Consider the following 26,843-nt stretch of genomic DNA (forward strand, 5'->3'; position numbering starts at 1 on the left):
ACATGAATGATTACTGTGGGTTTTGTGCCGCAAGTCAGGGGTCTGTTGAGAAACCAGTGGCAAGGGAGTCTTTGAGGACACACAAGATTCTTGCGGCGTTTGTCCCCGCATCTCCGGTGCAGATCCACCCAGGTGATCATCTATCAAAGGAGCTTTATGAGGCCCTGAAGTTCACAGGAATAACCTCGGGTTTTGCGATGGAGGAGGAGGTTGGGGGAATAGTGTCACCAGAGGCGGGTGCCTGGGCTGTTTGTGTCTGTATTTTTTTTTTCGGGTTCATGGGAGCAAGGCAAGATTTCAGGGATACGTGATTCTGCTCTTAGACTCTTTATCCCATGCTCTTGCCCTTAATTGTGTAATGCAAGCAGCTTACAAAATACTTCTCTGGAGCACTTTTCTCAGGCCCCAGAGATGGAAAGTGGTCCTCCCACTTCCACCCTCTGACACCCCTATATTCAAAAACAGAAGGGATGCTAAGCTAGGGTCACCAAACATGCTATATATTTTTAATGTTTACATTGAACAGATCAACCCAGTTTACACATACAAACACTAGGAAATTTCACCAGCCCCAGCAGCTGGGCGCTTACCCCAGGCCCAGGAGATATCCCCTAGAACCTCAGTCTCTCCATCTCTCAGGTGGAGCTGGGTGAATCCTTCTTCACCCCCTGGATTGCTGTGTCATACGAGCTAACGGATGTGAGACGGCTCATAAGACGGCCTTCATAAATCCCAGGGATTCTTTTTTTTTTTTTTTTATTGTTAACGTTGCATTCCTTCCCTCTGAGAAGAAGGATATGCTTTTGCCTGTGGCCTGCCATGTTTGAAACTCTTTCTGAGCACAGCTTAAAAGTACTTACTTCATTCTTAGGAGGAAACAAATGGAAAGAAATAAAAAAAATAGGACAGTCAGATGATAAATTTTGTTTTTCTGGTCCCCAGTGAGCCAGAGGCCAAACACATAGCACACGTTGCCTCTAAAAGAGGAATGGAGGGCCAGCCTCCGAAGGGGACGGGGTTCTGGGAGGGGTGCTTAAGGCCCTGCACAGCATAGAGAGAGGAGGAAGCAGGCAAGGGTGCCATGAGGGGGGCAGACGGGTTGCAGGGTCGGGGGGAGCTGGGGCCACAGGGAAGGATTTGGTCTGGATTGCTGGCACTTGAAAGAATGAAAGACTGGAAGCCGGTAGAAGCAGCCAGGCAATTCTGGAACTTGGAAGGCACTGCGAGGTTTTGGATAGAGTCTGGCATCCCATGTTTAAGCATGGATTGGGCCCCAACTGAGTCCCCTGCCTTGTGACACTGTGGGACCTCGCGAGGGAAGCCACCCAGAGACAGACACACAATACGACGTGTGATAAGTGCTTGGAGCCTGGAAACTTGCTCTCCCCCGCAGTGCGAGGGCAGATTCCTGCGGTTTCTGGGCCAAGGCGACCCTACAGGAAGCTGCAAATTTGCGATGTGCCCAGATGTTTCACGCTGACAGCCTTCTGGTCTCCTGCAGACCCAAGGTGGGCGTTTTCTCCCTGTCCCTAACACTGGGGTGCTTGTGAGCATCTGTTGGTGCTTCACAATCCCATCATGCTTGTGAGTCCCAAGAATGAAGATGGAGAGCACTGGGTGGCGGTCCACGTGGTCTGTGGGTGCCTGGCCCCCTCTCCGCAGCTGCAGGGAGGGCTGGGGGGCTCAGAGGGAAGCGAGGAGCTGACTCTACTGGCACCTGGAGGCTGTGGCTCCAATGTGAAGTTATTATGAATGAACCTTGAGACTTGGCCTCATCGCTGGCACAGACTCAGCCTGTCTTGTGTCTGAGTCTCCTTAGGTGTGAAACTGGGGACATATGTGAGAACAAGCTGGCATCGCAGGGCTCAGGGCAAAGCTAATGGCCAACATAGCCAGGGAGTGACAGAGACACACCTCCTGGGCTTTGGCTCTAGCTCCGCCTGCTGCATGACCTCCAGCCTTTATGTCTCTTTGTCTCCTCACCTGGAAACTGAGGACATAGCAGAATCTATCTACCTCACTAGCTTGTTGCAAAACGTGTGGGTCAGGGACCTGTGTGTGCTTCACACTCAACCCATGTGCACAAGCGCTCCTGTGACGTCTGCATCCAGAGAGAGTGCTCCGCCTGGACGGTCTCACTTCACCTTGCTCGCAGCCCTGTGGGGTGAGTTGCTTTGTTATCCTTGTTTTACAGATGAGGAGCCCGAGACTCAGAGAGGCTAACTAGCAGGCCAAAGATTGCACAGCTAGTAAACAGCAGAGCTGTGATGTCCATCTGGTATGTCAAACTGTACCAGCGTCTGCACCCTGGTCACCTACCCACAAATGACCAACCGTCATCACCTGCCTTCCTCCTGCTCTGCTCTGTTCTCACCTGTTCCCTGGCTCCACGATGTGTGCCTGGGGACCTTCCTGAGCCACGGGGTCATAGAAGGAAATAGAGACATCCAGTGAGTAGTTCTTCCCTCCACTCCTGGCCCCCTTTGTACACACACATAGGTACAAGCGTGAATACATGCATACATACGCATAGGGATGCACACACGTGTACACACTGACACATGCACACACATGAATGCAGGCATACATACACACATGCACACTCCAACACTTGCACACACACACTTTCACACATGTTGCACACACTCAGGGTGCTCTCTGGATGACTAGCTTAGCCAAGAAAACCACTCCCTCTCCTCCTGTCAACCTCCGAGGCGCTTCTCCCCCTGACTGTGTGTGTGACTTCACTACCGTGGCCCACTCACCTGGGAGTGCAGACAGGCAGTCGCAGAACCTCCTCAACCACTGGACAGGACCAGGAAGGATACCCACACAGTCACCCACCACGTGCCAGGCCCCTGTCTGTCGAGGGTCACGACCCCATTGCACAAGGCAGAAAACTGAGGCTTAGGGAGCTAAGGGGTTTGCCCAAGGCTCACACAGCTTGAGAGCGATGGGGCAGGATTGGGACCCAGGAGGGTGGGGTCCGGCAGTGAGCCAGGCTTTGGATCTACACAGTGAGCAACACAGACCTGCTTCCCGCAGGAGGGAGCACCCGGGCTCCTGGGGGAATCAGTCAGAGAACAGTCAACAGAAAAATAAATAAAATCGTTGGCAAATTCCTATGCCAGTGAGCTGAGACTGAGAATGACAGGGCAAGCTACTTCAGTTGGAGAAGGAGGAAGTCCTCTGGGGGAAGACCAAGACCATAAAGAGGAGAGCAGCTGGCTTCACAAAGAGAGCCTGGAGAAGTGTTTGAAACAAGGAACAGCATGAGCCAAGCCTTAGGGGACCCATATGTAACCCCCAGCGGACCTCTCTTTCCCGAGCCAGGGACTGTGTTACCAGCAAGCTCTTGGTCTATGTGGGGCTTGAGAGTTATGCTGGGACACAGTTATGCAGACCTCACCCTTTAACGTTCTCCTCATCAGGCTTCCTCTTCTCAGCAGGTATTAAAGATGCCAGAAGCAGGGAAGCCCCTTGGCCCTGCCCCCAGCACTCCCTCAGGACAGTCCTGCTGACAGGGCTTTTTCCTGGCCTGGGTGAGAGCCCGCAGTCCTGCACTTCTGGCCATGGTGATGGTGATGCGCTTCCTGTTGACCCCTGAACTGTGAGCCCTGGAATATCCACCAGGGATTCCAAAGATGTGGCCCTTTCTCTTGTTCCCTTTTATTTATAATGCATGACCTTCCTCCATGCCAAGAGGAAGCCTCGTTTTATTTACATGTCAGTGTCCCAGAGGGCAGAGGGGCCAACCTGGCACCTTTGTCCCCAGGCTGACTCTGGGTTCCAGCTGGCGGGTTGGGACAGCTGTTAACTGCTCAGAAATCAGAGACTCAGATTTTTGAAGCTGGAAGGGATGGGCATTTTGCAGATGAAATGTGAACCCAGAGAGGCCTGGATTTGCCCAAGGCCTCCCAGCCAGTGCCAGAGCAGCAGGGAGGATGGAACAGTCTTGGCTGTGTCCCCTGCTGTGGACAGTCTCCATCAGCAGCTGGATGACGGGACCCAGATGTTTGCCTAGTGACTGTGCAGCCAGGGAGTTGAGAACAGGGGCCTGGAACTGACTGCCTGGGTCTGAATGCCAGCTCCGCCATTCACGAAGTGTACCTTAGCACTCAGTGCCTCCTCTTTCTCATCTGTAAAATGGGCTGATCATGGCACTTAATGCAGAATTATTGGGAGGAGCGACTGAGCGGATGTGTATAAAGTACTTAGATTCTGCCCCTGGCAGGTACTAAGGTCTCTCTTTCTGTGTTTAATAAATACAATGGCACCCCACTCCAGTACTCTTGCCTGGAAAATCCCATGGACGGAGGAGCCTGGTAGGCTGCAGTCCATGGGGTCGCTAAGAGTCCGATACGACTGAGTGACTTCACTTTCACTTTTCACTTTCATGCATTGGAGGAGGAAATGGCAACCCACTCCAGTGTTCTTGCCTGGAGAATCCCAGGGACGGGGGAGCCTGGTGGGCTGCCGTCTATGGGGTCGCAGAGTCGGACATGACTGAAGCGACTTAGCAGCAGCAGCAGCAGCAGCAGCAGCAGCATACATAGGTACAGTAAATACATGGAAACAGTTAACCCCCTGTCAGAGCTTCTGCCTAACAAGAGGAAAAATGGGCCCAGAGTTGTTGAGTCATGTGTCCTGGAACACACAGCCCTTACACACAGGACCCTTTCTGCCCCTGCCCAGCGGTGGGCTGGGGTGTGGCAGGCTAAGGAGTCTGTCCCTAGGATGGTGCATTCTCTAATATGTCCCAGGAGACAGGGGACAGCTCCTCTTACCTCTGTCACCAGAATTAGAACACTGGGCCCTGAAAGGTGTCCCCAACCCGGGGCTCCTCAAGGCTGTAAAGGGTCCGTTAGAATGGGGAGGGGGCAGGGGCCCCCCAGTTTACTCGGCAGCTTGCCTACTTCAGGGCTGAGGGAGCAGCCCTCCCTTGTCTCCTGGGACGCTGGTCGCGTCCTTACCTGGCTCAGGCTGCGTCCTGCTTGACCTTTACTTAAAGACCAGCTCTAGCGGCTGATGGGTTTCTGCGGGTCCCCGAGGAGACCCTTCAGACGGCTCGAGCCAGGCACGCTGGAGAGAGCCCCTAATTGGGGCAATGAATCATCGAGTGCGGCTCCGGCTGGACACAAAATAGATAGAGGAGCCGGCTAGCTATTGTGCGCAGTTTGGGACGCGGGGGGTGGGGTGGGGTGGGGGTAGGGTGGGGGCGGGGGGTGGGGGAGGGCGGAGGAGTAGGGGGAGGAGGGCGGGAGGAGGAGAGGAGGGCGGGCAGAGGGGAGGGAGCTCGAGGGAGGGATTCCCCCGCCCGCCGCGCTCCCGCCCTCCCGCCCTCCTCCCCCTCCTCCTCCCCTTCCTCCTCCCCTCCTCCTCCCCTCCTCCCTGCGCACCGCCCGCCGCCCCGCCTCCCTCCTCCCCAATTAAATGACCCAACGCTTTGGCAGGCGCCGGAGCTCGCACATGCGGCTGCCGCTCCAGCCGCCCGGAGCCCGCCGCCGCCGCTGCTACGTTCCGGGCGCGCTCGCCGCGGCGCCGCCGGGGGCTCGGCTGGCCGGGGGGGCGCCTCTGCGAGCGGCGAAGCGCCCGTGCCCGCCGCCAAACTTTGCGGCGCGCACACATGCTCCAAGTTGGGCGCGGCGGCGGGCGGTGAGGGCCGCCCCGGGCGCGCGGGGGCCGGGGCGGGAGGGCGGCGCGGCGCGGCCATGAGCGGGCGGCCGGCGCCGGTCTCCCGCAAGCAGCGGCTTATGGCAGCCGTGGGCGAGCGGACGGCGGGCGGCGGCGGCGCGCCGCTCTCCTGCTTCATCTGCGGCGGCGGCATCGGGCGCGGCAAGGAGCTGAAGCTGCAGGTGAAGCAGCCGGCGGCGGCGGCGGGCGCGGGGGCCCCGGCACAGCCCTTCTTCCCGTTCCTGCAGCAGCAGGAGCCCGCGCCCGGCGCGCGCGAGCTGTCCCCGGCCGACGGCTGCGTGCTGGTGTGCGCCGTTTGCCGCTGCTTCCTGGGCGAGCAGTGGGCCGCCTTCGAGCGCGCCCGCACGCCCGTGGACAAGCGCATGTACTGGCTCAAGCGTCCCCACCAGTGCGACGCGGGCGCGGGCGGGCGCCGCGGGGGCGCCGCGGCCCCTCGCGAGTGGAACGTCGCCTATGCGCTGGGCGGCGCGGACGACGAAGACGAAGGCGGCGGACCCGGGCCCCGCGCGGCTGCCGAGGAGCCTCGAGACTCGGAGCTGTCGGAGCTGTCTGACACCGACCCCCTCTCTGAGCCCGACCCGGCGGCGCGCGACGCCCCCAGTCCCCACCAGGATGGGGCGCCAGCTGCGCGCTCCGCCCCGGGGCCCGGGCCTCGCGGTGGCCGCTGCCTGGAGTGGAGGCCGGCGCTGGGACCCTCTCCAGGACAGGGTGCGGAGACTCTGGCGTCTGGGGATGTGGAAGAGGAGGGAGTCCCCTCGAAGCTCCGCCTGGATGGGGAGCCCAAGGCCGGCATCCGGCGCCGGCGGAAGGGCCCCGGGAGGCACTGGGTCCCAGAGGCCCGGGCCAGCGTCCTGAGGGGAGTTCAGGACTCTTGGCAAGGGCCTTCAGTCCAGGTGGCCCCTGCAGAGGGCACGAAAGGAGCTCCTTTGGGCAGGGTCGCCAAGACTCCCGAGAGCAGGCCACTGCGGGAGAGCCGTGGGGGCTACTGCATGTCTGAGGACAGTGACATCAACATCACCAGCGAGGAGGAGGACCGCAAGGAGCAACCTCTCCCAGGCCCCCGAGGCCCCAAAGACAAGGAAAATGGTAGTGGCCGTGCACCCCGGGTTCCCCCGGAGAGCCGGGCAGCACCACCAGAGGGCCTTTGCTGCTACATCTGCGGGTCAGCGCTGTCCCCGGCCTCGCAGCACCAGATCCACGTGCAGAAGCAGGAGAAGCTGGCCCAGGCTCCCTTCTTCCCCTTCCTGTGGCTGCACAGCCCGCCCCCAGGGGCACAGCCCATCAGCGAGGGCGGTAGCACCCTGGTGTGCCCCTGCTGCTTCTCATCCCTCATGCAGCAATGGCAGAGCTTTGAACTGGCCAATGTGCCTGTCCTGCAGCGGCTCTACGTGGTGCCCCTGAACAGCCATGCCCCAGGCATGGCCTCCAAGGGCAGACGGCTCCTGAGGGAAGAAGGCCCACCCAGTGGGTCCCTGCCGGAGGCCTGCTACCTCTGTGGGGAGGACTGCACCCAGGATGCCCGGGCCGTGGCCTCCAGGAGCCTCAACGGCAATGCCAGGGCCTCCATGCATTTCCCCTTCCTCAGCCTCCTGCCCTGCCCGCCCAACGCCCAGGGCCCCAACAAGCGCTGTGAGGTCCGCAGCTGCCCCAAGTGCTTCAGCGTCCTGGAGGATGTCTGGGCCCTGTACCGGGCCTGCCAGAATGAGGAGCTCATCACCTCAGTGCAGGGCTTCCTGGGCAGGTACCACCAGGCCTTCTCTGCCTCGGACCCTACTCTCTCCGAGCCGCCCTTGTCGGCCCAGGGCAGCCCAGCATCGATCTGTTACATCTGTGGGACTGAGCTGGGCCCCGGGAAGGAGTTCCAGCTCAACGTGAACCCGTCCAGCCGCTTGGGCGAGAAGGAGCCCTTCTTTCCCTTCCTCACTGTCTATCCGCCCGCCCCGCGCGCCAGGCCCGCTGACGCCACCGGCCTGGTGGCCACCTGTGTGCTCTGCTACCACGACCTGCTGGGCCAGTGGCTGCAGCACGAGGCGCGCGGTGCCCACCATGCCGTCAGCCCCTGGTCTCGGCAGTACCGCGTGGAGACATTCGTGTGCTTCTTCTGCCAGCAGGAGAAGAAGCGGTGTCTCGGGCTGAAGGCCGTGCGGGTGGCCCGGCTGCCCTTGTTTCTCTACACCCTGCGAGCGAGCCACAGCCTGCTAGTGGATGACGGGCGGCAGCTGGTCATCGGCGCCTGCATAGAGTGCGGGACCCTGGTGTGCGCTGGCCAGGGGCTCCCCCGCCAGGCACCCGTGGGCTGGAGCTCCCCAGTGGCAGCTGCGAGGAAGGTAAGCAGCCGTCCTCAGTCATCCTCTGAAACCCCAGCAGGGAAAGAAGAGATGTTTTCTATTCTGCCAGGGAGCAGTTTGCACTGATTTTGTGTGCTGTGTTCCAGCAGGAGGGGCTCTCTTGGGTCACCCTACTGTGCTAGCCGAGCTTGGAGGCCTGGGGCAGGCCAGAGGAGCTGGGGGGCCAAGTGGTCCTGTGGAAGAATAGGGCATTGCTGAAAGCAGCAGGCATGGGCCTGAACTTGAGTGTGTGTGCAGCGGAATCTATCAAACAGAGGAAGTTCGGGGCACGTCTGTCATCCGCTTGATAACATTGGTAATTAGTCCAGCCACGCGGGTCACTGAGAGGTCTCGTACTTACCCGGTTTGAAACACATCAGAAGTTCCTCTCTCTCTCTCGTTCCCACTAGGCTTAGTTTTTCCAGAATTTTCCACCCAAGTTCACACTTTTCCTTTGAGGCTCTCTGGTTGCTTAACAGCCTATGAAGAGAGATTTCCAGACATGGAGGTTTGGGGCCCGGGAGACAGTGGCCTAGACAGGCCTTTCTCCCGGTGGGAAGAGAGTCTTTCTTCTCTGCAAGTCAGCTGTGCCGGGGGAGGGTGGGAAGCCTGGCGTGCACCCTGTTTATAAGGCGCCTGCCTTCACGCTGCCTGCCCGGGAGGAGCCAGACGGGGTTCAGTTAATTTTGGATCCGGCTTTGCAGAGGCCAAAGCAGGAACTGCCCCCGGTGGGTCTGGGGAAGCAGACATCTGTGAGTTATGATCACCGTCATGGCTACCGGGGCCAGGAATCCTAGTTCCCACTGAAGCCAGTGGTGCTGGCTTGTCTAATCCCATGCCTGGAGTGGTGGCCATTGGCGAGGGGCTGGCGGAGGACACGTGAACAGGGAAGGGTGCCTTCGCTTGTTCAGGGGTGGATGTCCATCTGCTTGAAAGCTTCCCGAGTCTGCCTGCCACACAGACTGTGTGCGCACGTGTGTGGGCTCCTGGGTTGCATGTTCACACGTGGTGGCTGAGTCTATAAAGTAGGTGCCTGGCCCTGATGCCTTTGTGCTCTGCCGAAGGTTCCTTCAGCGTCAGCATCCTCTTTGGGCTTAGTGCTTTCTTTGGGGGCTTTGGTCTGGTTTGGGAGCTTCTGTCTTTAGAACGTTTGGGGATGGCTTCTCACCCCCACTGTAGATGCTGAACTCTCCTGGCAGTGTGGGGCAGCCCTGCCCGGGGTCTGCTGCTGGGAATCTGACCTGCAGTTCCTGGAAGGGTTGGACCGAGAAGAGCCCAGCCCAGCTTTGGAGCAGGACAGGATTGGCTTCCAGTCCTGCCCTTTCTCTTGTTAACTGAGTGCCAGAGAGGACGCCTCTCGTCCTCCCTGAGTACATGTCTTTAAACTAAGGAGTGGAAATAAGCATTACCTGCCTTATGGGGCCATGCTGCTGCTGCTGCTGCTGCTAAGTTGCTTCAGTCGTGTCCGACTTTGTATGACCCCATAGACGGCAGCCCATGAGTACTGAGAATTAAATAAATCGGGGCATTTGATTGCCTCTGCAAAATCAAGTGCTTGGCATACAGTGGGACCCTTCATGTTCTCCCAGTGTGTTGGGACAGATTCTTCCAGGATGCAGGTGGCTTCTGTAGGATGGGTACAGATTTTCATCTTGGCACTGGGGGGCATGGGGTCATCAGAGCTCTCCCCATGAGGCCTCTCAGACTGTTTGCTGCAGACCGTCTAACTGCGATGAGTTTTCCCATGTTGGTTTGCTCACCTGTTGGGAGTTACTGAAATGCTAGCTGGGGGCCTTAGCTGATAGAACTTAAGGAAGCAAAGAAGCTGCAGTTCCCAGTCCAGCTGGGACGTGGGGCGTGGAGGGAGGCCAGGTATGGATGAAGACGCTAGCTGCAGTCTGCCCAGAAGGGGCCAGTGTGAATATGGGAAGGCTAAAACATCACACTAATTTTTGCACGATTTCTAAAAAACTTACCTCATTTGCTTCTTGCCATGTCTGTATGAAACCTTATTATTCCCTTTTTAGAGATAAGTAAATGGAGACTCAGAGAAATCAGATGGCCTTGTGACTATCACACAGCCGGTAGGTGGCCGAGGTGGGTCTTGAACCTAGGTCTTTCTACCCCAATGTCCTGCTCCATCCATCTGTCTGGTGGAGGAAGAGCCTTGGAAGATGGGTGGGATTTGTTGGTGGGGGAGGATTCAGGAGAAAGGGAAATAAGATAGGAATGAACTAGAAGCCTTGAAATCAGGAAAAGAAGAAAGGGTTTAGAGTTGAAGATGCAAAGGGGCGATCAAAAGTGAAAGCAGGTTCGGAATGGGCTGGGGAGAGCTCCGCCTGGGGCTGGACCGTGGCAGCATCCCAGGTGGCAGGGGAGGCCACCGGGCCCATGTGAGATGGGGCAGCAGTATGGGGCTTAGGCTCTTCCAAACAGAGGGAAAGAGAAGCCACCACTCTGCCCCCAGGAGAGCCTGACTGACGGTCAGCAGACTGCAGGAAACACAGCCTCCTCTCCCCGCATTCACGCAGCAGATATTTATGGAGCGCCTCCTCTGAGCCAGCCACTGTTCCAGGCCCTGGGCTCTGGTGGTGTCAGGGGAGGGGCACGAAGTGTCCACAGGGAGGACAGCTTCCTGCAGGGCTGCGAGCACAGCAGGACGAGGCTGCCAAGGGCCAGGGCGGGCACGGGATGAGCACTCAGGGTCCCGGGGGCTGCAGGCAAGCCCAGGGGAGGTGTGGAGGCCCCCACGCTCCTTTTCCGATTCCACTCTGGAGACTCTGGTGCTCGCGTCTGTATTCCGTGTCTCTCTTGGGGACAGTTTGAGAATCTGGGGTGGGGCAAGTGGCTGGGGCATTGGAAGGTGACCGCAGGGAAGCCGCTTAACTGGGACAGTGTGTTCCAGAACCTGGTCTATACCACCTGCTACGATGCCTCAGTTGTTTCCTGTAAGTGTTTATCTATGACTAAATCAACTAGAAAGAAGACATGGAAGGAAGAAAGGAGGGGTGTTACTGGTACCCTCTGTTTAGATCGTGGCTTTTCTCACCAGCTGGCCCCCTCGCCCTGCAGAGCACCGTGCTCTGTAGCCACTATCTCTGAGCTGGCTGCTTGGATAGGGCTGTGTTGGGGATGGGCTGGGGAGGCTGCAGCCCACCTTTTTGAGGGAGCTTGTCCTAGGAGGGGCCTCAGCACTGGGACCTTGGGAAGACCCTGGGTTGGCCTTAAGATAGATCTGGCTTCAATCTTCATTCTGCTGGGAGCTGGCTGTGTGACCTAGGGTAAGACTCTTGCCCTCTCTGGGCCTCAGTTGCTGCCTCTGAGAAATGGCGATGCTCTTTCCTCTGAAGAGTTTGTGATGTGACAGGTGCTGGCGGGCAGCAGAGGTATGGGTCCCATTCATTCCCTTCTCGTCCCTGAGCTGCTCCTAGCTCAGGGTGGGTCTCTCACTGGCACCCACGGGCTCCAGGGTCACAGCCTCTGCCCCCACTTTTCTGCTGAGGCAGGGAATGATCATCCCTCTTGAGAGCTAGGAGGCACGGCTGGCCAGGCTGCAGAGATGGTATCTGAGGATGTAATAACCACGAGGGTCTAGAACGCTTCCCGAGTTCCGGCCCGTGCCAGACTTTACTGTACTCACACTCACTGGGTCCTCACAGCAACCCCGTTTAGGGAGGTACCGCTATCCTCATGTCATAGAGGAAAAAGCCAGTCCATAGAGGTCAAGGAGTTTGCCCAAGGTCATTCAGCTAATGACATTGAGGTCAGCACTGGACTAGGAGCCTGGCTTTGGAGTCTGTGCTCTTGACTCCTGTCCCCTCTGGGGCTCCAGCTGTAGGGGTGGCAGTGCCCTGGGTGGGCAGGTCGTAATAGTCCTTGTGCGTGCCCCTCCCCGCCCCCAACTCGAGCCAGAAGAGCAGCTGGGAGGCAGGAGCCCGCTTGCCTGGGCCAGAGGTCCTGAGAAGCCCCCACCAGCTGGCTCTGCTGCCAGCCCCCCTGACCCCGCACATTTTCCCACCCACTGAGAAGTGGTGCCCTTTCTCTTTGCTGCCCCCAGCATTGCCCAGGTGTTAAGATGTCAGCTGGGACCTCCTCCTGCTGCCAGGAGAAGCCTACTCCGGTCAAGGATGGGTTTGCCGCGTGATCGAGCACTTTCCTTGTGAGCCAGTTGCTGGCCAGGCCACCCTTGCCTCTTCCCTCTGTCTGGGGAGCGTTCTGGGCAATGGAGCGTGCAGCTGTTTACCTAACCACACCCCAGCCTTCTCCGAGGGGACGCCCGCCCAGCCCCCCGAGCCCGGCCTCCCGGCCTGGAACAGGTGTTGCCGCTGGGCCGCCTTTCTTTTCTCCGCGCTGACATCTGAGGCCTGCAGAGAGGTCTGTCATCACTCGCTTGTCAGGACCGCGCACACATCTGTTTCCCGTGTTCCCTGCTCTCTGCGCCCACTCGGCTCCTAGCTCTTCAGGGAGGGCCTGGCAGCCCCTCCTCCCAGGGCCAGGCTTGAGGGGCACCTGGACAAGGTGATTGGACAGAGGAGCCTTCCAGAAGGTGCCAGGAGAGGCTGCCAGCTGGGCTGACACTGGCACCCTGTCCCTGGCAGCTGCTGCTAAGTGACTGGGCTTTGGGCCTTTCCCAAGCTCTGACCACCTCCTCCGAGGGGAGGTCTCTGCTTTTCTTGGCGAGTTGGGAGCCATCTGCTCAGTCGAGTAAACTTTCCAGATGCGCCTCGTCTTAACCCTGGAGGTGATTGGAGACAACTCGGATGGCCAAAGGTCTTCAAAACTCAGCCTCCCTGGAGACAGGGAAGGGGCCAGGGCAGGGCTGGAGGGAAAGCTTGCCCAGAGCTTTTTGGCCCCTTCTCTGCCTAGATCTCTCTGGATCTAACCCCTGGGAGGTTAACTCTGCTATGACTGTCTTCTGAGCAATTGAAGGTTCTGGCCTCATTGGCACATTTTCTTGGCTGAGGAAGAGCCCACATCTGGATTTCAGGTCCATCTTCTGTCCCAGGTCCGTGTCCCTGCAGGGACTGTGGAGAGGGATGGTACTTCTGCCCTCTGGGAAGAGCATTTAGGACCTTGGCTTCCATTTGCCACTCGGCCCCAGAGGGAGCCCCGCCAGGGTGGTGGTGGAAGGAGCTTGTGCACACCATGTGACCTGTGCTCGTTTCCCCGGCTGGTCCTCAGGGGTCACAGGTAGTTTGCCTGGCACACGTGGAATCTGACCTCTGGTATTTATTAAGTTAATTTTTTTTCTTTTTCCTCCAGCTTTATCAAGCTATAAATGACTTGCAGAGTGATACAGTTTTAAGGTATATGCAGAGTATTGATTAGATACGTGTATCTATTGCAAAATGACCTCCGTTCCACCCCATAGTTGCCATTTCTTTTTTGTGGTGAAACCATTTAAGATCTGTTCTCTAACAGCATTTGAGTATGTGATACAGCGTTGTAAGCTGTAATCCTCAGTTAGATCCCCAGACTTGTTAACCTGTGGCTGGAAGTGCAGTGTTTCCCTGTTTCATGGGATCTAGGTTTTAAATTTGGTATGTCATTCTGTGGCCCCAAAACACCATGATGTTCTATGCTGGGGAGGATAACGTGTTAGGGTCAGAAAACCCTCATGGGTCATCAGTTTTCAGGCAGCATTATATCAGGAGGACCAGCAAGCCCACAGCCCAAGGCCGCTTTAATGGGTTTATTTTTTCCAGTGAGGAGGCCGCAGTGCCTGAGGGCGAGGTGGGGTTCGTCTCAGAGATCGGCAGGGGCCAGTCGGGTGGGCCTCGCTGGGAGTCGGACTGTGGGCTGGCTCGTGTTTTTGTTGTGTTTCTACATTGAGATCTAATTCACACACTGAAGACTCGCTCTTCTAAAGTATACAGTTCAGTGGTTTTTAGTGTTTTTACAGGGTTGTGCAGCTGTCTCCACTGTCTAGTCTAGAGCATTCCTGCCACTGCCCAAAAGAAACCCCTTCCTTCTTAGTGGTCCCCTCCCGCCCCCAGCCCTGGCAGCCACACGTCTCCTGTCTGTGGATGTACGTCTTCAACGTTTTGTAGAAATGGAGCCGCACGGTGTGTATCATTTGTGCTTGGCTTCTGTCATTTTGCATGTTTTCAAGATTCACCCACACTGTAGCATGGATCAGTACTGCAGCCCTTTTAATGGCTGAATAATATTCCACTATATGGATAAAGCACATTTTGTTTATCAGTGGATGAACATTTGGGCTGTTTCTGCCTTTGACTGTACACTGTGAACATTTGTGTACAGGTTTTTGTATGGATCTGTTTTCTCTTGGGCAGGTAACCCAGAGTGGAATTGCTGGATCTCCTGGTAATTCCACATTGACTCTTTCAGTTCTCTCTTCCTTTAGGGGTTTTAGGCAGCCAAATTACATGATATGACTTAGGTTTGAGAAAGGCACATTTATGACTCCTTAAAGCTGTGTTCTGTCAACTCACTGACCACTGTCACACCTCCATAGGTGGTCTCCACCATGGGGTTTGTTTGGAGCTGGGAGTTGGTCTTCTCCCTGGAATAAGAGGAGTTTTCTTGAGAACATGTTGCACTTGCTCGTGGGGATTTTTTACTTGCTCCAGCTATACCCCTGAAAATTAGAAGCCCAGATTCTGGCCCCAGAACTCAGTGGCCTTCGCTCAGACCCTCCACCTGTCTGGGTCTCAGTTTTCCCCTCTGTGAAATGGGAGCAGATGGTAAAGACTAGAAGCTGAGCCCTTGGCTCCTGTGCAGCTGCCAGGCTCTCATCTTTCTGCACCTGTTTGCAGGAGTGGTGCTGGGCAGTGGGGAGAGAAGATCCTCGAGGCTGAGCTTTAGCTTGGCCTGTGAGTCCAGCGGCTCTGAAGGTCTCTGCCCCCTCACTGGCTGCCCCAGCCACTTGCTGCCCGATCTATTTGGTGTGGAACCCTGAATGAAATTGATTGCTGGATTGGATTTCCTTCCAGAGGTGCCAGCAACCTTGAATGGATGACACAAAGGTCACAGTTGGTATTTGGCTCAGCTGAGCTAGGCAGGCATGCTGGGGCCCTGGGCAGGAGCAGCCACCTCTTGAAGCTGTGTCTACCTGCAGAGTGTGAGTGAAGTGGGGAGAGGAGGCAGTCCAGGGTCCAAGGAGGACCCCTCGAAGGTCAGAGCCCACCAAGGTCACTTTGTCCTGCCCACCTATTAGTATCAATTGTTGGCAGAGCCAATGCCAAGGAAGATCATTGAGGGGGTTCTGTCCACCCCCGCTCCTGACACAGGCATCGTGAGGTCTCAGGACGTGGTGATGGTGACGATGAAGCTGTAGCAGATGATGCTGATCTGATGGCGCCCACTCTGTGCCAGCCACTGCCCTCCTCCACAGACTCCCTATTCCTCCTGTGACCACAGAGGGTGGCGTGCACTGGCCCCTGGAAAGGTGGCATGAGTCCCTTTTCTCAAAGGGGGAGACCAGGACTCCTGATCCTGAGAGTTTTGGATTACATGGCAGAGCCAGGATGTGAGAGAATGGGTGGTCTAACAAATGGGCTCTGCCCATGCCCAGGCGTGAGTGGCACTCATGGGAGAGAGTATGGGGCTGGAAGGAGCCCACCCTGATGGAGCCACAGGAGAGGCTGCCCTTGGACTCCTGCACCAGCTCCCTGAGGGGGACAGCGGGGGAGGGGTCGGAGCATTGGCACACTGCAGCCGTGTTTTATAAGCCTTCCCAGACCCATAAACCTCACCCTGCTTTCAGACGAGGGTTCACAGATGGGGATTAAGAGGTTTGTGTGGGTTCTGCCGCTGGGAGGGACGGAGACAGGTGGGAGGCAGGCATGGCTTTGCAGACTCCCAGACGCTGCAGCCCCTGGTCAGAAGGCTCAAGGGTCCTGTGTTCACAGCCATCGGTCCAAGACGCGGGAGACCTGGAGGAGCCTTTCAGGCCTGTGAGGCTTAGATGGCCTGAGAGGGTGGCCTTGCATGGGCGTAGGTGCCAGCTCTTTTAATCCTGAATCCTTTGACGGCAGGGTCTCTCCCCAGACCCTTTTCGTTCTGGAGTGTCTTGCTCCGATGTGTGCTGTTCTTTCTTTTGTGTGATTGTGCGATGCCCCAGGGCCATCGGATGAGGAGGCCTGAAATGTTTTGAGCAGTATGCATCACTGGCCCTCCACACCCAGCACCTTGGATGCTGAGGGCCCCAGTGCGAGGAAGGAAAGACGGGGTTGGGCAGCCTCACCATGCACTGCCCCCTGGGTCTTGGTGGGGAGGGGCGATGGTGGGGGCAGTGCCATACTGGAAACAAGGCTTCCATCTTGTGCCAGAGCTGAGGCTCCTTGGGCACACACACACCCCGGTCCAGAGTAGGGCAGCCCTCCATCCTGGCCTGGGCACAGCCTGGTCTGACTGTAGTCACCCAGCCCCCCTCTTGCAAAGGGAAAGACTGCTTCTCTTGCTCCTCACCTTCTTCCTTTTGTGAAACTGCACTTTCTTTCTTTCTTTTTTTTTTTTTTGGAGGGACTGGTTCTTTATTTCAAAAAGACATTTATCAATTTTCAGTATCAAAACAGTTACACTATTGTTTTTTTTTTTTCTCCCAGTTGGTCCCCAAAGAAGACCACACCAAAGGAGAGAACATTTTAAGCCAATTAAGCTGCAGGATGCACACCTAACAGACCTCACTGAAACCTCATCAAAAAAGGGGGATTGGGTAGGGAAAGAAACTTTAAAAGATCAGCACACTGCTGGCCCACAGACTGTAGAGAGCTCTCACAGGCAGAGGGGTGACCAGTGTGCCTCAACCCCAAAGAAGCAACGTTCCAAAATAATATAAAATTTTAAAAGTTTTGTACATATGCTTGAAACTGCACTTTCTTTGCTTTTCAAAACTGTGAGGAAAGTGGGCTCTGGCTCCAGTGACTCCTGCCATGGAGTGGCCGGAGTCCTTTCGGTTAGCAGGCAAAACCTGGACCTCACTTACCTGTCGCTCACGAGGTGATGGGGAAGCACCAGGCTTTCTCTGAGGTGAGACCTGGCTTAGGGGCAGGTCCTGAGAAGGGTGGGCACGGTAAGGAGCCTGGAGACCCTGAACTGGAGGATGGCCAGTTGTGGGGGCATGAGAGGATAGACCCTTTCCCCCCACAGCCCCCGGCCCACTGACTGGGCACACCCTGACACACTCACCTCTCACACTCACTCTTTTTGCACACATACATTCACACAAGTGCATGCTGTCTTGTATGAACAACACATACACACTCCCATATCACATTCTCTGAGAGGTCTTAATATCTGTCGCAATTTTTAATGTCTTTTTTTCCCTTTAGTTTTGTCAAATTTTGCTTCATGTATTTTGAGGCTCCTGCACGTTTATGGTTTTTTTCGTCTTTCTGATGAATTGGCCTTCTTGTCACAGATACGTGTCCCTCTGTCTCTGGAAAGATCTGTGTCTTGAAGTCTGGAATCATCTCCATCTGAAAATCAAGGCCTGTGAAATCCAGAGAGGGAAAGGGACTTGCCCATGGCCACATCGCTGTCAGTGTTGAGGGCAGGATTCACTTCTCTCTCTGCAGCTCCTAAGGTTTCTCCACCCCAATGGCAGCTTTGAGGCATTGGGTCTGAAAGGAGCCCCATTCTGATAACTTTCTGGGTGCCTGCATTTTGTTGTCATGATTGTCAAGTGGCCAGAACTGTGTCCCTGCCCGCCCTCAGTAGAGGACCCCCCAGGAGCCCCAGAGGTCGGCCTCCACTGGAGCCGAGCATCTGGCTTGCAGCCTGCGGAGCTCAGCTGAGCATGCTTGGAACACCCTCTGGAAATTTCTGGCCAAACTCTGCTCTGCAGCTCCTGACCCTCCCTACTCCGTTTGGTGAGATTGTTCCGAGCGTGTTGGGCGGGGCTTCCCAGGACTCACATGTAGAATTTTTCCAGGTGGCAGGAGAACGTCCCCCCTTGCTGGCTTCTCTGGTCTGTGTAGGCCTTTTGGAGCTTGTGCCAAATCCACTTCCGGGTGGCTTGACCCCAGCCAGGCCCACAGTCTGGAGCTCCTCGGGGGCTCTGTGTGCTCCATCTGAAACTCAGGCCGCCCGCCAGTTGGGCCAAGTCAGCCCAGCCAGGCCTGCTCCTGTGTCCTGGAGGAGAGCCGCCTCCACCTCCCTCGGGCATCCTGGGAAACCCTGGGACCTGCAGGGGGCTTGGGGGGGGTGTTGCTTAGGAGATTTTGTGGGGAGAATTGATGCAGTAAGGGGACATGTTTGCCTTAAAGCTGTAAATAAGGGAGCGTAAGTGAGGTGATGGGTTGGTTCCCTCAGCAGCATTTCACTGAGCCCCCACAAGGCCTTAGATGCTACGCGCAGAGTTGAGGACCATGACTGTGCCAGGCGAGGTGGTGAATGCTGTCATTATCTAATGCTAGACGTGGTCTGTTCTTGTAAAACACAGGCTTGTTTTACATACCACTGGGCAAGAAGAGTGCTGGTCACGAAACTGACACCCTATCCATGATAAGGTTCATCCTGATTTCAGAAGTTTAAAATGTAAAATAGTCTGGGTCCTCAAATCAGTGAGATGCAGTGAAGTGAATGAGGATGGTGGTGATGAGGAAACAGCAGCGGCAGCTGCCACGTGTTAGATGCTCGTAAGACATTGTCTTACTGGCCCTAGTGACTAGGACTCTTGGGGGTGAATGAGGGAAGTTGGCACCTGTCTTTCTGGCTGGGCCCCTTGGGGTGACTTTGCAGAGACTGCTTAAGGTCCCGCTGAGCCCGGATAGGGCCGTGGTTGGAGTTGCCACAGCGAAATGGCTACACTGGGCACCACGGAGGAGCAGTCAGCCTTGAAAGGCCCCTCGCCTCTGTCACCTCCAGGTCCAGGCCAGGCAACAGGGAGCGGCCCAGCTGGCAGGCTGGCCCTGCAGCGTCCTGGTGCCCAGGGCTCTGTGCCCCGGGGGAATGACGGGCTCCCTTGTGATTCTGTCTGCACTGGCGCTGGGGCCTTAATTAGGTGGAACAGCCTCAGCAGAAACTGGCAGCTGCGCTCAGGGGCCCCGGCTGGTGGGAGCGGCAGGAACAGGGCTGCCACTGACCCCCCCACTCCCCCACCTACTGGGGGCAGCTTCAGGCCAGACCAAGGTCCTAGGGAGGGTTCAGGGTCCCTGTCAGGACCCTGCAAGCATAGAAGCCTTTCTGCTTTGGGGAGAGATACAGGACACCAGGAACTTGGTTCCAGACTTTTCCTGTTAGGATGCCCGCCTCTGCGCAGTGTCACTTAGCTCTCCCAGCTGTCCATAAAAGGGGGGATGGAATCGTGGCTCTAGGCAAGGCCGTGTTGGTTGCTCTCCAAGGGCAGATGGTGTGGTTTGGCCAAGGGTATTCTGAAGTCAGACCTCGCTACCCACCCCTGCCACCCATGTCGTCCTCAGCCTCACTTCACAGCTCTGAGCCCCAGGCTTCTCATCCATACACAAGGACAATCTTATGTCCTCCCTTACGGGGGTATGAGGCAGTTGAAGCCCTAAGTGAGAGCCTGGCAAGCCATCAAGACCCCAGAAGTGTTTGCTGTGGTTACTGGGGGCAGAGGAAGGAAGGGGGTTTGAAGAATCTGAAACTCCACTTGGAGGGGGTTAGAAAGCTTGGAAGTAGCCCAAGGCATCTGGGGTCTGAGCTCCCGTCATCCCCTCCCTGGGCTCCCAGGACTCATCTGAGAAGTGAAGGGAGCATTTAGGTGATTATCCCTCACGGGGCCTCTGTCCCTGAGAAGAGCCATGCTGATACTTGGTGGCAGTCAGCAGGTGTGTGTCACCTGACTGCTTGTCTGGGGGCCTGTTTCCTCATCTGTATATGGGAATTATTGTAGTGTGTGTGTGTCATAGAGCTCAGTACACAGTACATGTTCAATAATATTGGCTCTTATTGTTTTTAAAAAATGCTATTGAAGTATAGTTGATTTACAATGTTATATTCGTTCCTGCTATACAGCAAAGTGATTCAGTTTTACATACTTTCTTTTTTCATATTCTTTTCCTTATGATTTATCACAGGGTATGTTTTTTAAGATGTGTGTGTGTACCATTTTTAAAGTCTTTATTGAGTTTGGTACAACACTGCTTTTGTTGTTTGTATTCTGCTTTTTTTTGGCCATAAGGCTTGTGGGATTTTAGCTCCCCAACCGAGAACCAGTCGAAACCCCACCTGCCCCAGCCCCACGCTGGAGGTAGAATCTTAACCTGCTGCGCCGCCGGGGAAGCCCCGTCACAGGATGCTGAACATCGCTCCCCGTGCTGCACGGTGGAGCCTTGTCCATCCATCCTTCGTGTAATGGTTTGCATCCGCTCACCCACACTCCACCCCGCCCCCACCCCTCTCCCCTTGGCACCCACAAGCCTTTTCTCTGTGGGTCTGTTTCTGTTTCATAGATAAGTTCATTTGTGCTGCATTTTAGATTCCGCATGTAAGTGATATTATGTGGTGTTTGTCTTTCTCTTTCTGACTTGCTTAGTAATGATAATCTCTGGTTGTATCTGTGTTGCTGCAAATGTATTTTAGCTCTTTTTCTGACTGAGAAGCATTCCACTGTGTGTATGGACCACATCTTCTTTACCCATTCCTCTCGCGGTGGACGTTTAGGTTGTTTCCGTGTCTTGTTTGTTGTGAATCATGCTGCTATGAACATTGGGGCACATGTATCTTTTCAAATAATAGTTTTGTCTGGATATTTGCCTAGGCTCTTAATATTTTTGCTGTTTGTCATTTAGTTTCCTCTCTAGTTCTCATCATTCTGGAGAGCTGACCCATAGATCTCAAAAACAGAGAGATCTGAAGCCCATTAGTGAGATGAAATGAACCAGGAGGGGCACCTTTTGGATCAGGCCATGAGGAAGAGGGACGCTTTAGAGGCAGGAGTTTGGGGAACTCACAGAGACCCCTCGTTCTCAACGCTGCATCCCCACTCCTACAGACAAGAGTTCTTAACCTCAAAAGCAGAATCTGGGGCACACATGCATTTTTCCGGGGAGAGGACATCAGTGGCTTTTATTAGACTCTCAAAAGGGTGCGTGACCCCCCAAAGGTAAAGGGCCACTGTTGGCATCTGCACACACTCACAGCGTGATGCGTGTGGGCTGACTCCTCAGTGTTCTTGAAACCATCTGACTTGTTCCCACTATCGTATCTTGATATATGCTCTTTCTTTCACTTTTTTGCATCTTTTCCCACTCCCGGAAGCCTTCCTTGCTGACTTCTACCAGCTGAAGCCTTCCTGCGCTCCCCTAAGGGCCTAGGCCCTTGTCTGTATGCAACTTTCCCCTACTTGGTAATAATTAATCACTTCATTATGTGCGGCTTCATGTTGTCTTCTGGTTGCTTCACATCTGTAAGCCCTGTCTCTCCAACTAGATGGAATAGCTAAAATTGGAATTTTTATCCTTGAAGTCTCCATTGGTTTTTCTATTGTGCATTGCACACGGCAGATCCTTGCCAGCTGGGAGAATGGCATTCCTAAAGAGCTCCGTAATTGGCAGAACCACAGTCGGCAAAACAAAGTCTCAGAGAAAATAGGTTAGGGAGAAAACAGTAAAGATAACATTAAGTATCTGTTTTTAAAAATCATAATAAATTTCTAGGAGACAGCAAGTCAAAACACACTAACTTCGTCCACTTTTAAAGCCCTGTTCCACGAGGTAGGCTTTTCCTGAGTTTCTTTCTTCAGTAGATGGTTTCTTTCTTCACTTTGCTGTCATCTTGAGGTGCTGAGGGAGAATTCTCCTATAAGGTTTATTTCTTCTTGAGTCAGTTTTGGTAATTTATGGTTTTTCAGGAAACTTATCCATTTCATCTAGGTAGTCAGAATTAGTTGGCATAACTCCTTCATCAGTTCAGTTCAGTCACTCAGTCATGTCTGACCCTTCACGACGCCATGAATCACAGCACGCCAGGCCTCCCTGTCCATCACCAACTCCCGGAGTTCACTCAGACTCACATCCATCGAGTCAGTGATGCCATCCAGCCATCTCATCCTCTGTCGTCCCCTTCTCCTCTTGCCCCCAATCCCTCCCAGCATCAGAGTCTTTTCCAGTGAGTCAGCTCTTCGCATGAGGTGGCCAAAGTACTGGAGTTTCAGCTTCAGCATCATTCCCTCCAAAGAAATCCCAGGGCTGATCTCCTTCAGAATGGACTGGTTGGATCTCCTTGCAGTCCAAGGGATTCTCAAGAGTCTTCTCCAACACCACAGTTCAAAGGCATCAATTCTTCGCGCTCAGCCTTCTTCACAGTCCAACTCTCACATCCATACATGACCACAGGAAAAACCATAGCCTTGACTAGACAGACCTTTGTTGGCAAAGTAATGTCTCTGCTTTATATGCTATCTAGGTTGGTCATAACTTTCCTTCCAAGGAGTAATCGTCTTTTAATTTCATGGCTGCAGTCACCATCTGCAGTGATTTTGGAGCCCCCAAAAATAAAGTCTGACACTGTTTCCACTGTTTCCCCATCTATTTGCCATGAAGTGATGGGACCGGATGCCATGATCTTTGTTTTCTGAATGTTGAGCTTTGAGCCAACTTTTTCACTCCCCACTTTCACCTTCATCAAGAGGCTTTTTAGTTCCTCTTCACTTTCTGCCATAAGGGTGGTGTCATCTGCATATTTGAGGTTGAGATTTCTCCCGGCAATCTCCTTTTAATGTCTATAGGTTCTGTAATGATGTACCCTCCTGCATTCCTGATATAGATTGTTGGTATCTTCTCTCTCCTTTTTTTTTTTCCCCTGTTGATCAAGCTGGCTAGAGGTTTTTATCAATTTTATTAGTCTTTCACAAAAAGTTTTTATTTAGAGATGGTACCTCTCTAATGTTTTGAACCAGTCCTTTTGGGCTTGAAATGTAACATCTTTTGCACTTATATCCTCTCTTGCTCTATTTTTGCAAGTGTGGACAAAATGTTTTGAAACCACCAGGCCTTTTCCAAGTTTTTTATGCTTAAGAGCACGTTTTCCAAGCCTGATCTCTCTCTCTGTTGAGTCAGTGGATGTTAAAATGATTTCTGTCAACCTGCCCTTGTGACTTCCACAAGTGACGTCAAAAGGGGATGTTCTTTTGCTTTAGGGGATTTTATCAAACCTCAGATAGGTAAGAAAGAATTATAAATTTTTTAATCTAGATGAGAAAAAAAGACTATCTCAGAGCCACAGATTGTGAAGGATTGATGTCCTTTTGTATATTGGCAGCTCTGTTATTTAGAATATACTGTTCAATAGTGCAGTGTTTCACTTTTTTTATAGTATCCACTCTTTAAAATGTTACATGTTCATTGATGCTTTTGCTACAAAGTATATTTTATCTATAGCCTGTTTGAAACTTTTGTTTCTCTTGTCTTTGCATTTATGACAAATCTCAGAATGTCTCTTTATTCACTTCATCAAAGAGGCGTGGAGAGGGGAAGGGACTTGCCCATGAACACAGAGCATGTGAGAGGCTGAGGCAGAGTGCCAGTGCCCTGGGATATTTCCAATTCATCAGTCAAGGCTCTCCCTCCCATCACAGATGTCTTGATATTTTTGCATTAGCAGTTTGAGGGGCTGTGGGAGGCCAGTGCCAGCTGCTGAGCCCATGTGGAATCCCCACCCAAGGCACACGCAGGGGGCTCACGAGGGTGTGGCTGGATGGTGCAAAGCATCCTTCTGTGAACCCATGCTCCTCCATCACCACAGCCACCTGGTGTCCTCTCAGAACCATGGCAATTATTTCTGGGTGAGTTGCATTCTTTAAAAAATCTTTTTTTTTCAGAGAAGGAAATGGCAATCCACTCCACTGTTCTTGCCTGGGAAATCCCATGGACGGAGGACCCTGGCGGGCTATAGTCCATGGGGTCACAAACAGTCAGACACTACAGAGTGACTAAACAGCAACAATGTGGGAAGGGAGGCCTGCTAGAGTCTGGAATACTGCTGAGAAGAAGACTCATGGCTTTGAGGCCTGTGTATTACTGAAGTACCGACGTAAACCATCAAGTGATCTTTACTTGTCAGATCGGGAAAACTTTAGAAAGATTGATTCCAGACTTGGCGAAGGCTTGACCCTCTCATTTATTGCTGGCAGGTGTGCCTTGCTACCATCTTTGTGAAAAGTAGACTATTGTATCACTTAGAATATGTGTGCTGTGTATTAATATGTATGTAAGTGCAAAGAACAGAGTCTAGAAGGATATATTCCAAACTGCTGAGAGCGACTGCCTTTGGGGAGGGGCTGGAACTAGGAGGGTTTGTGTGAAGCACTGCTGAGTTTTAAAATATGAGTCTGTTCATGTGCTGTATAATTTAAAAATAACTGGAAAAAATTTTTCAGTAGCTTTATGAGATAATTTACCCTTTTAAAGGGTAAATAGAATTCAGTTTTTTTATTATATTCACAAAATTGTGTGACCATCCTCACTGTCTAATTTTAGAACATTTTCATCACCCCTAAAAGAATCCCTATTCTCCCCTCCCCCTAGCCCCTGGCAACCGCTAATCTCCTTTCAGTCTCTATGGGTTTACCTCTCCTAGACATTTTATGTAAATGGAATCATGCAGTATGTGGTCTTTTGTGTCTGCCTTTCAGTCAGCATAGTGTTGTCAGGGCTCGTCCCTGCTGTAGCACGTGTCAGCACTGTGCTCCTTTTCATGACTGAATAATAGTCCTCCTTGTATGTATAGGCTACATTTGTTTATCCACTCACTCACTGATGGATATTTGAGTTTTCACCTCTCAGCTATTGTGAATAGTGCTGCTTTGAACATTAGTGTACAGGTTTTTGTGTGGATGTATTTTTTTTTCTCTCTCTGTGATATGCATAGAGTGGAATTGCTGGTTGTAGCATAACTCTAGGTTTAACTATTTGAGAAAGTTGTCGGATTGTTTTCAGAGGTTATTCTGGTTTATATGCCCACCAGCAATGAATGAGGATTCTCATTTTCAATTTGCTTTTTAAAAGAGGAGCAAAGCAGGTGGGCATGTTATGTTTATTTATGTATCAGTAACAGTATGCATGGGAGAAGGCAGTGGCACCCCACTCCAGTAATGTTGCCTGGAAAATCCCATGGTTGGAGGAGCCTGGTGGGCTGCAGTCCATGGGGTTGCTAAGAGTCAGACACGACTGAGTGACTTCACTTTCACTTTCCACTTTCATGCATTGGAGAAGGAAATGGCAACCCACTCCAGTGTTCTGGCCTGGAGAATCCCAGGGACGGGGGAGCCTGGTGGGCTGCCGTCTATGGGGTCGCACAGAGTCGGACACGACTGAAGCGACTTAGCAGCAGCAGCCGTGTGCATTCAAAAAATATTAAAACTCTTTTCTGTCCTTGAGCCATCGTATCAAAAGAGGGTTTTAATATTTAATTTTTTAAAAAGGTGACAAATGTCAGCTGTGTAGTCTTGGGCAAGTAAATTCACCTCTCTGTGCCTTGGTTTCTTCTTCTGTGAAACATTTGTGATTGTACCTGCTTCAAAGAAGGGATTAAAAGAGTTAATGCATATGAAGTGCTTGGTATCTGGCAGTTAGAAAGCCCCAAAGAAGTGCCAGCTATTGTTTTTATTATGATTCCATTATTATTGTAGGGATTTGGGAAAGTACATGAGGAATAAACTGCCCCCAGCCCAGCCTCAGTACTTGCTCCCCACTTTGCTCAGAGGCAGCTACTGTTAACATCATTACATGTTTCCTCCTGGGCATTTTCAGTGTGTTTTTTTTTCTAAGTTAAAATGAAACTCTCTTGTGTAGTTGCGGATCTTGCTCTTGGCGTCCCAGCATAAGCAGGCCCCCGTGTTGTGGTAAACACAGTTTTCATGTCAGTGCGGTAGGCTCCCAAATAAAAAGGCCATCACCCACCTCTACTGCCCCGTCCCAAAATGAGCATTTAGGGAGCTCAAAACCATTTTTGCCACTATAAAATGTATTTCAGGCAAAGCTGTGTAAGCTTTTTGGCTTGAGAAGATTTCCCTGACCTCATGACAGGCCTCAGGGCGGGTATGGTGTGGTGCCAAAAAGGACTCAGGCTGTGAGCACAGTTTCCAGAGCTCCTGGGCCTGGGTGGGGACATGCAGAGGGAGGGCACTGGGAAAGAGAAAGGAGGGACCAAGGGCAGCTGACTTGACATTTTTGGATCTTTTCCTGGAGTCTGATATGTTCTGTGTTGACAATGCAGACGGTAGAGATACAAGGGAAGTCATAAAAATGACCCATATTCCCGTGACCCAGAGCTTCCAGCCGTTTGCCCTACGCACGTGTGTACACACACTGCTGTGGGTGGAGTCATACCCTATGCTGTGTTCTCCAGTCTCTTCTACCTTGGACATCACAGGTGTTTCCAGAGCAGCTCAAACTGTAGACTGTGGACCGAGATGCCTGGTTCTCCTCAGGGCTGCCTCCCTCACTAGCTGTGTGTCCTTGGACCAGTTCCTTAACCGCTGTGTGCTGTGGTTGCCCCAGCTGTAAAGCAGGGTGACAGCCGTCTTTATTGAAGCTGTTCTGCAGCTTGGGCGAGCTAGAATGGGTGAGAGCGGAGGGCCGGCTGTTATCCTCGGTTCCCACATTGCTTAGCATCCTCTGAGAATAGGGATGGTATGGGCTCTGTAGTGACCCCGGGTCACCTGTTGCTGGACACCCAGCTTGTTTCTGGGTTTGTGCAGATGTGGCGGCTCTGCAGTAAGCCTTCTTGAACCTCAGCTGCCCCCACTCTGGGCCTGCCCCCCACTCCCTCCCCTTGGCTCTAACTGGTGACCTCAGGAGCTGCCTGGCCTGGCCTGTCAGGTGGTGGGGAGCCTGGGGGCCTCCCGGCTGCATTGCTAGCCATGCAACAAGTTGCCAGAGGGCTGGGAGACCA

The 26,843-nt window shown here is 53.6% G+C and overlaps 1 protein-coding gene and 1 long non-coding RNA gene across 5 annotated transcripts in view; both read left to right on the plus strand.

Moving 5' to 3' along the window:
• The first annotated feature begins 1,399 nt into the window (after positions 1-1,399).
• Positions 1,400-3,636, plus strand: LOC129632384 (uncharacterized). Its single transcript, XR_008704488.1, has 3 exons — positions 1,400-1,508; positions 2,195-2,450; positions 3,450-3,636. It is a non-coding gene; the product is annotated as an uncharacterized LOC129632384 (long non-coding RNA).
• Positions 3,637-5,522: 1,886 nt separating this feature from the next.
• The window catches only part of GSE1 (Gse1 coiled-coil protein), a 392,831-nt gene continuing 371,510 nt past the window's right edge, over positions 5,523-26,843 (plus strand). For all 4 annotated transcript variants that reach the window (XM_055553933.1, XM_055553936.1, XM_055553935.1 and 1 more), the window contains exon 1: positions 5,523-8,021. In XM_055553933.1, coding sequence (XP_055409908.1) covers positions 5,712-8,021 — 2,310 coding nt within the window. In that variant the 5' untranslated portion in view covers positions 5,523-5,711. The remainder of the gene's footprint in view (positions 8,022-26,843) is intronic.

This window comes from Bubalus kerabau, chromosome 17 (genome assembly GCF_029407905.1).
Source record: "Bubalus kerabau isolate K-KA32 ecotype Philippines breed swamp buffalo chromosome 17, PCC_UOA_SB_1v2, whole genome shotgun sequence".
Lineage (NCBI taxonomy): Eukaryota > Metazoa > Chordata > Mammalia > Artiodactyla > Bovidae > Bubalus > Bubalus kerabau.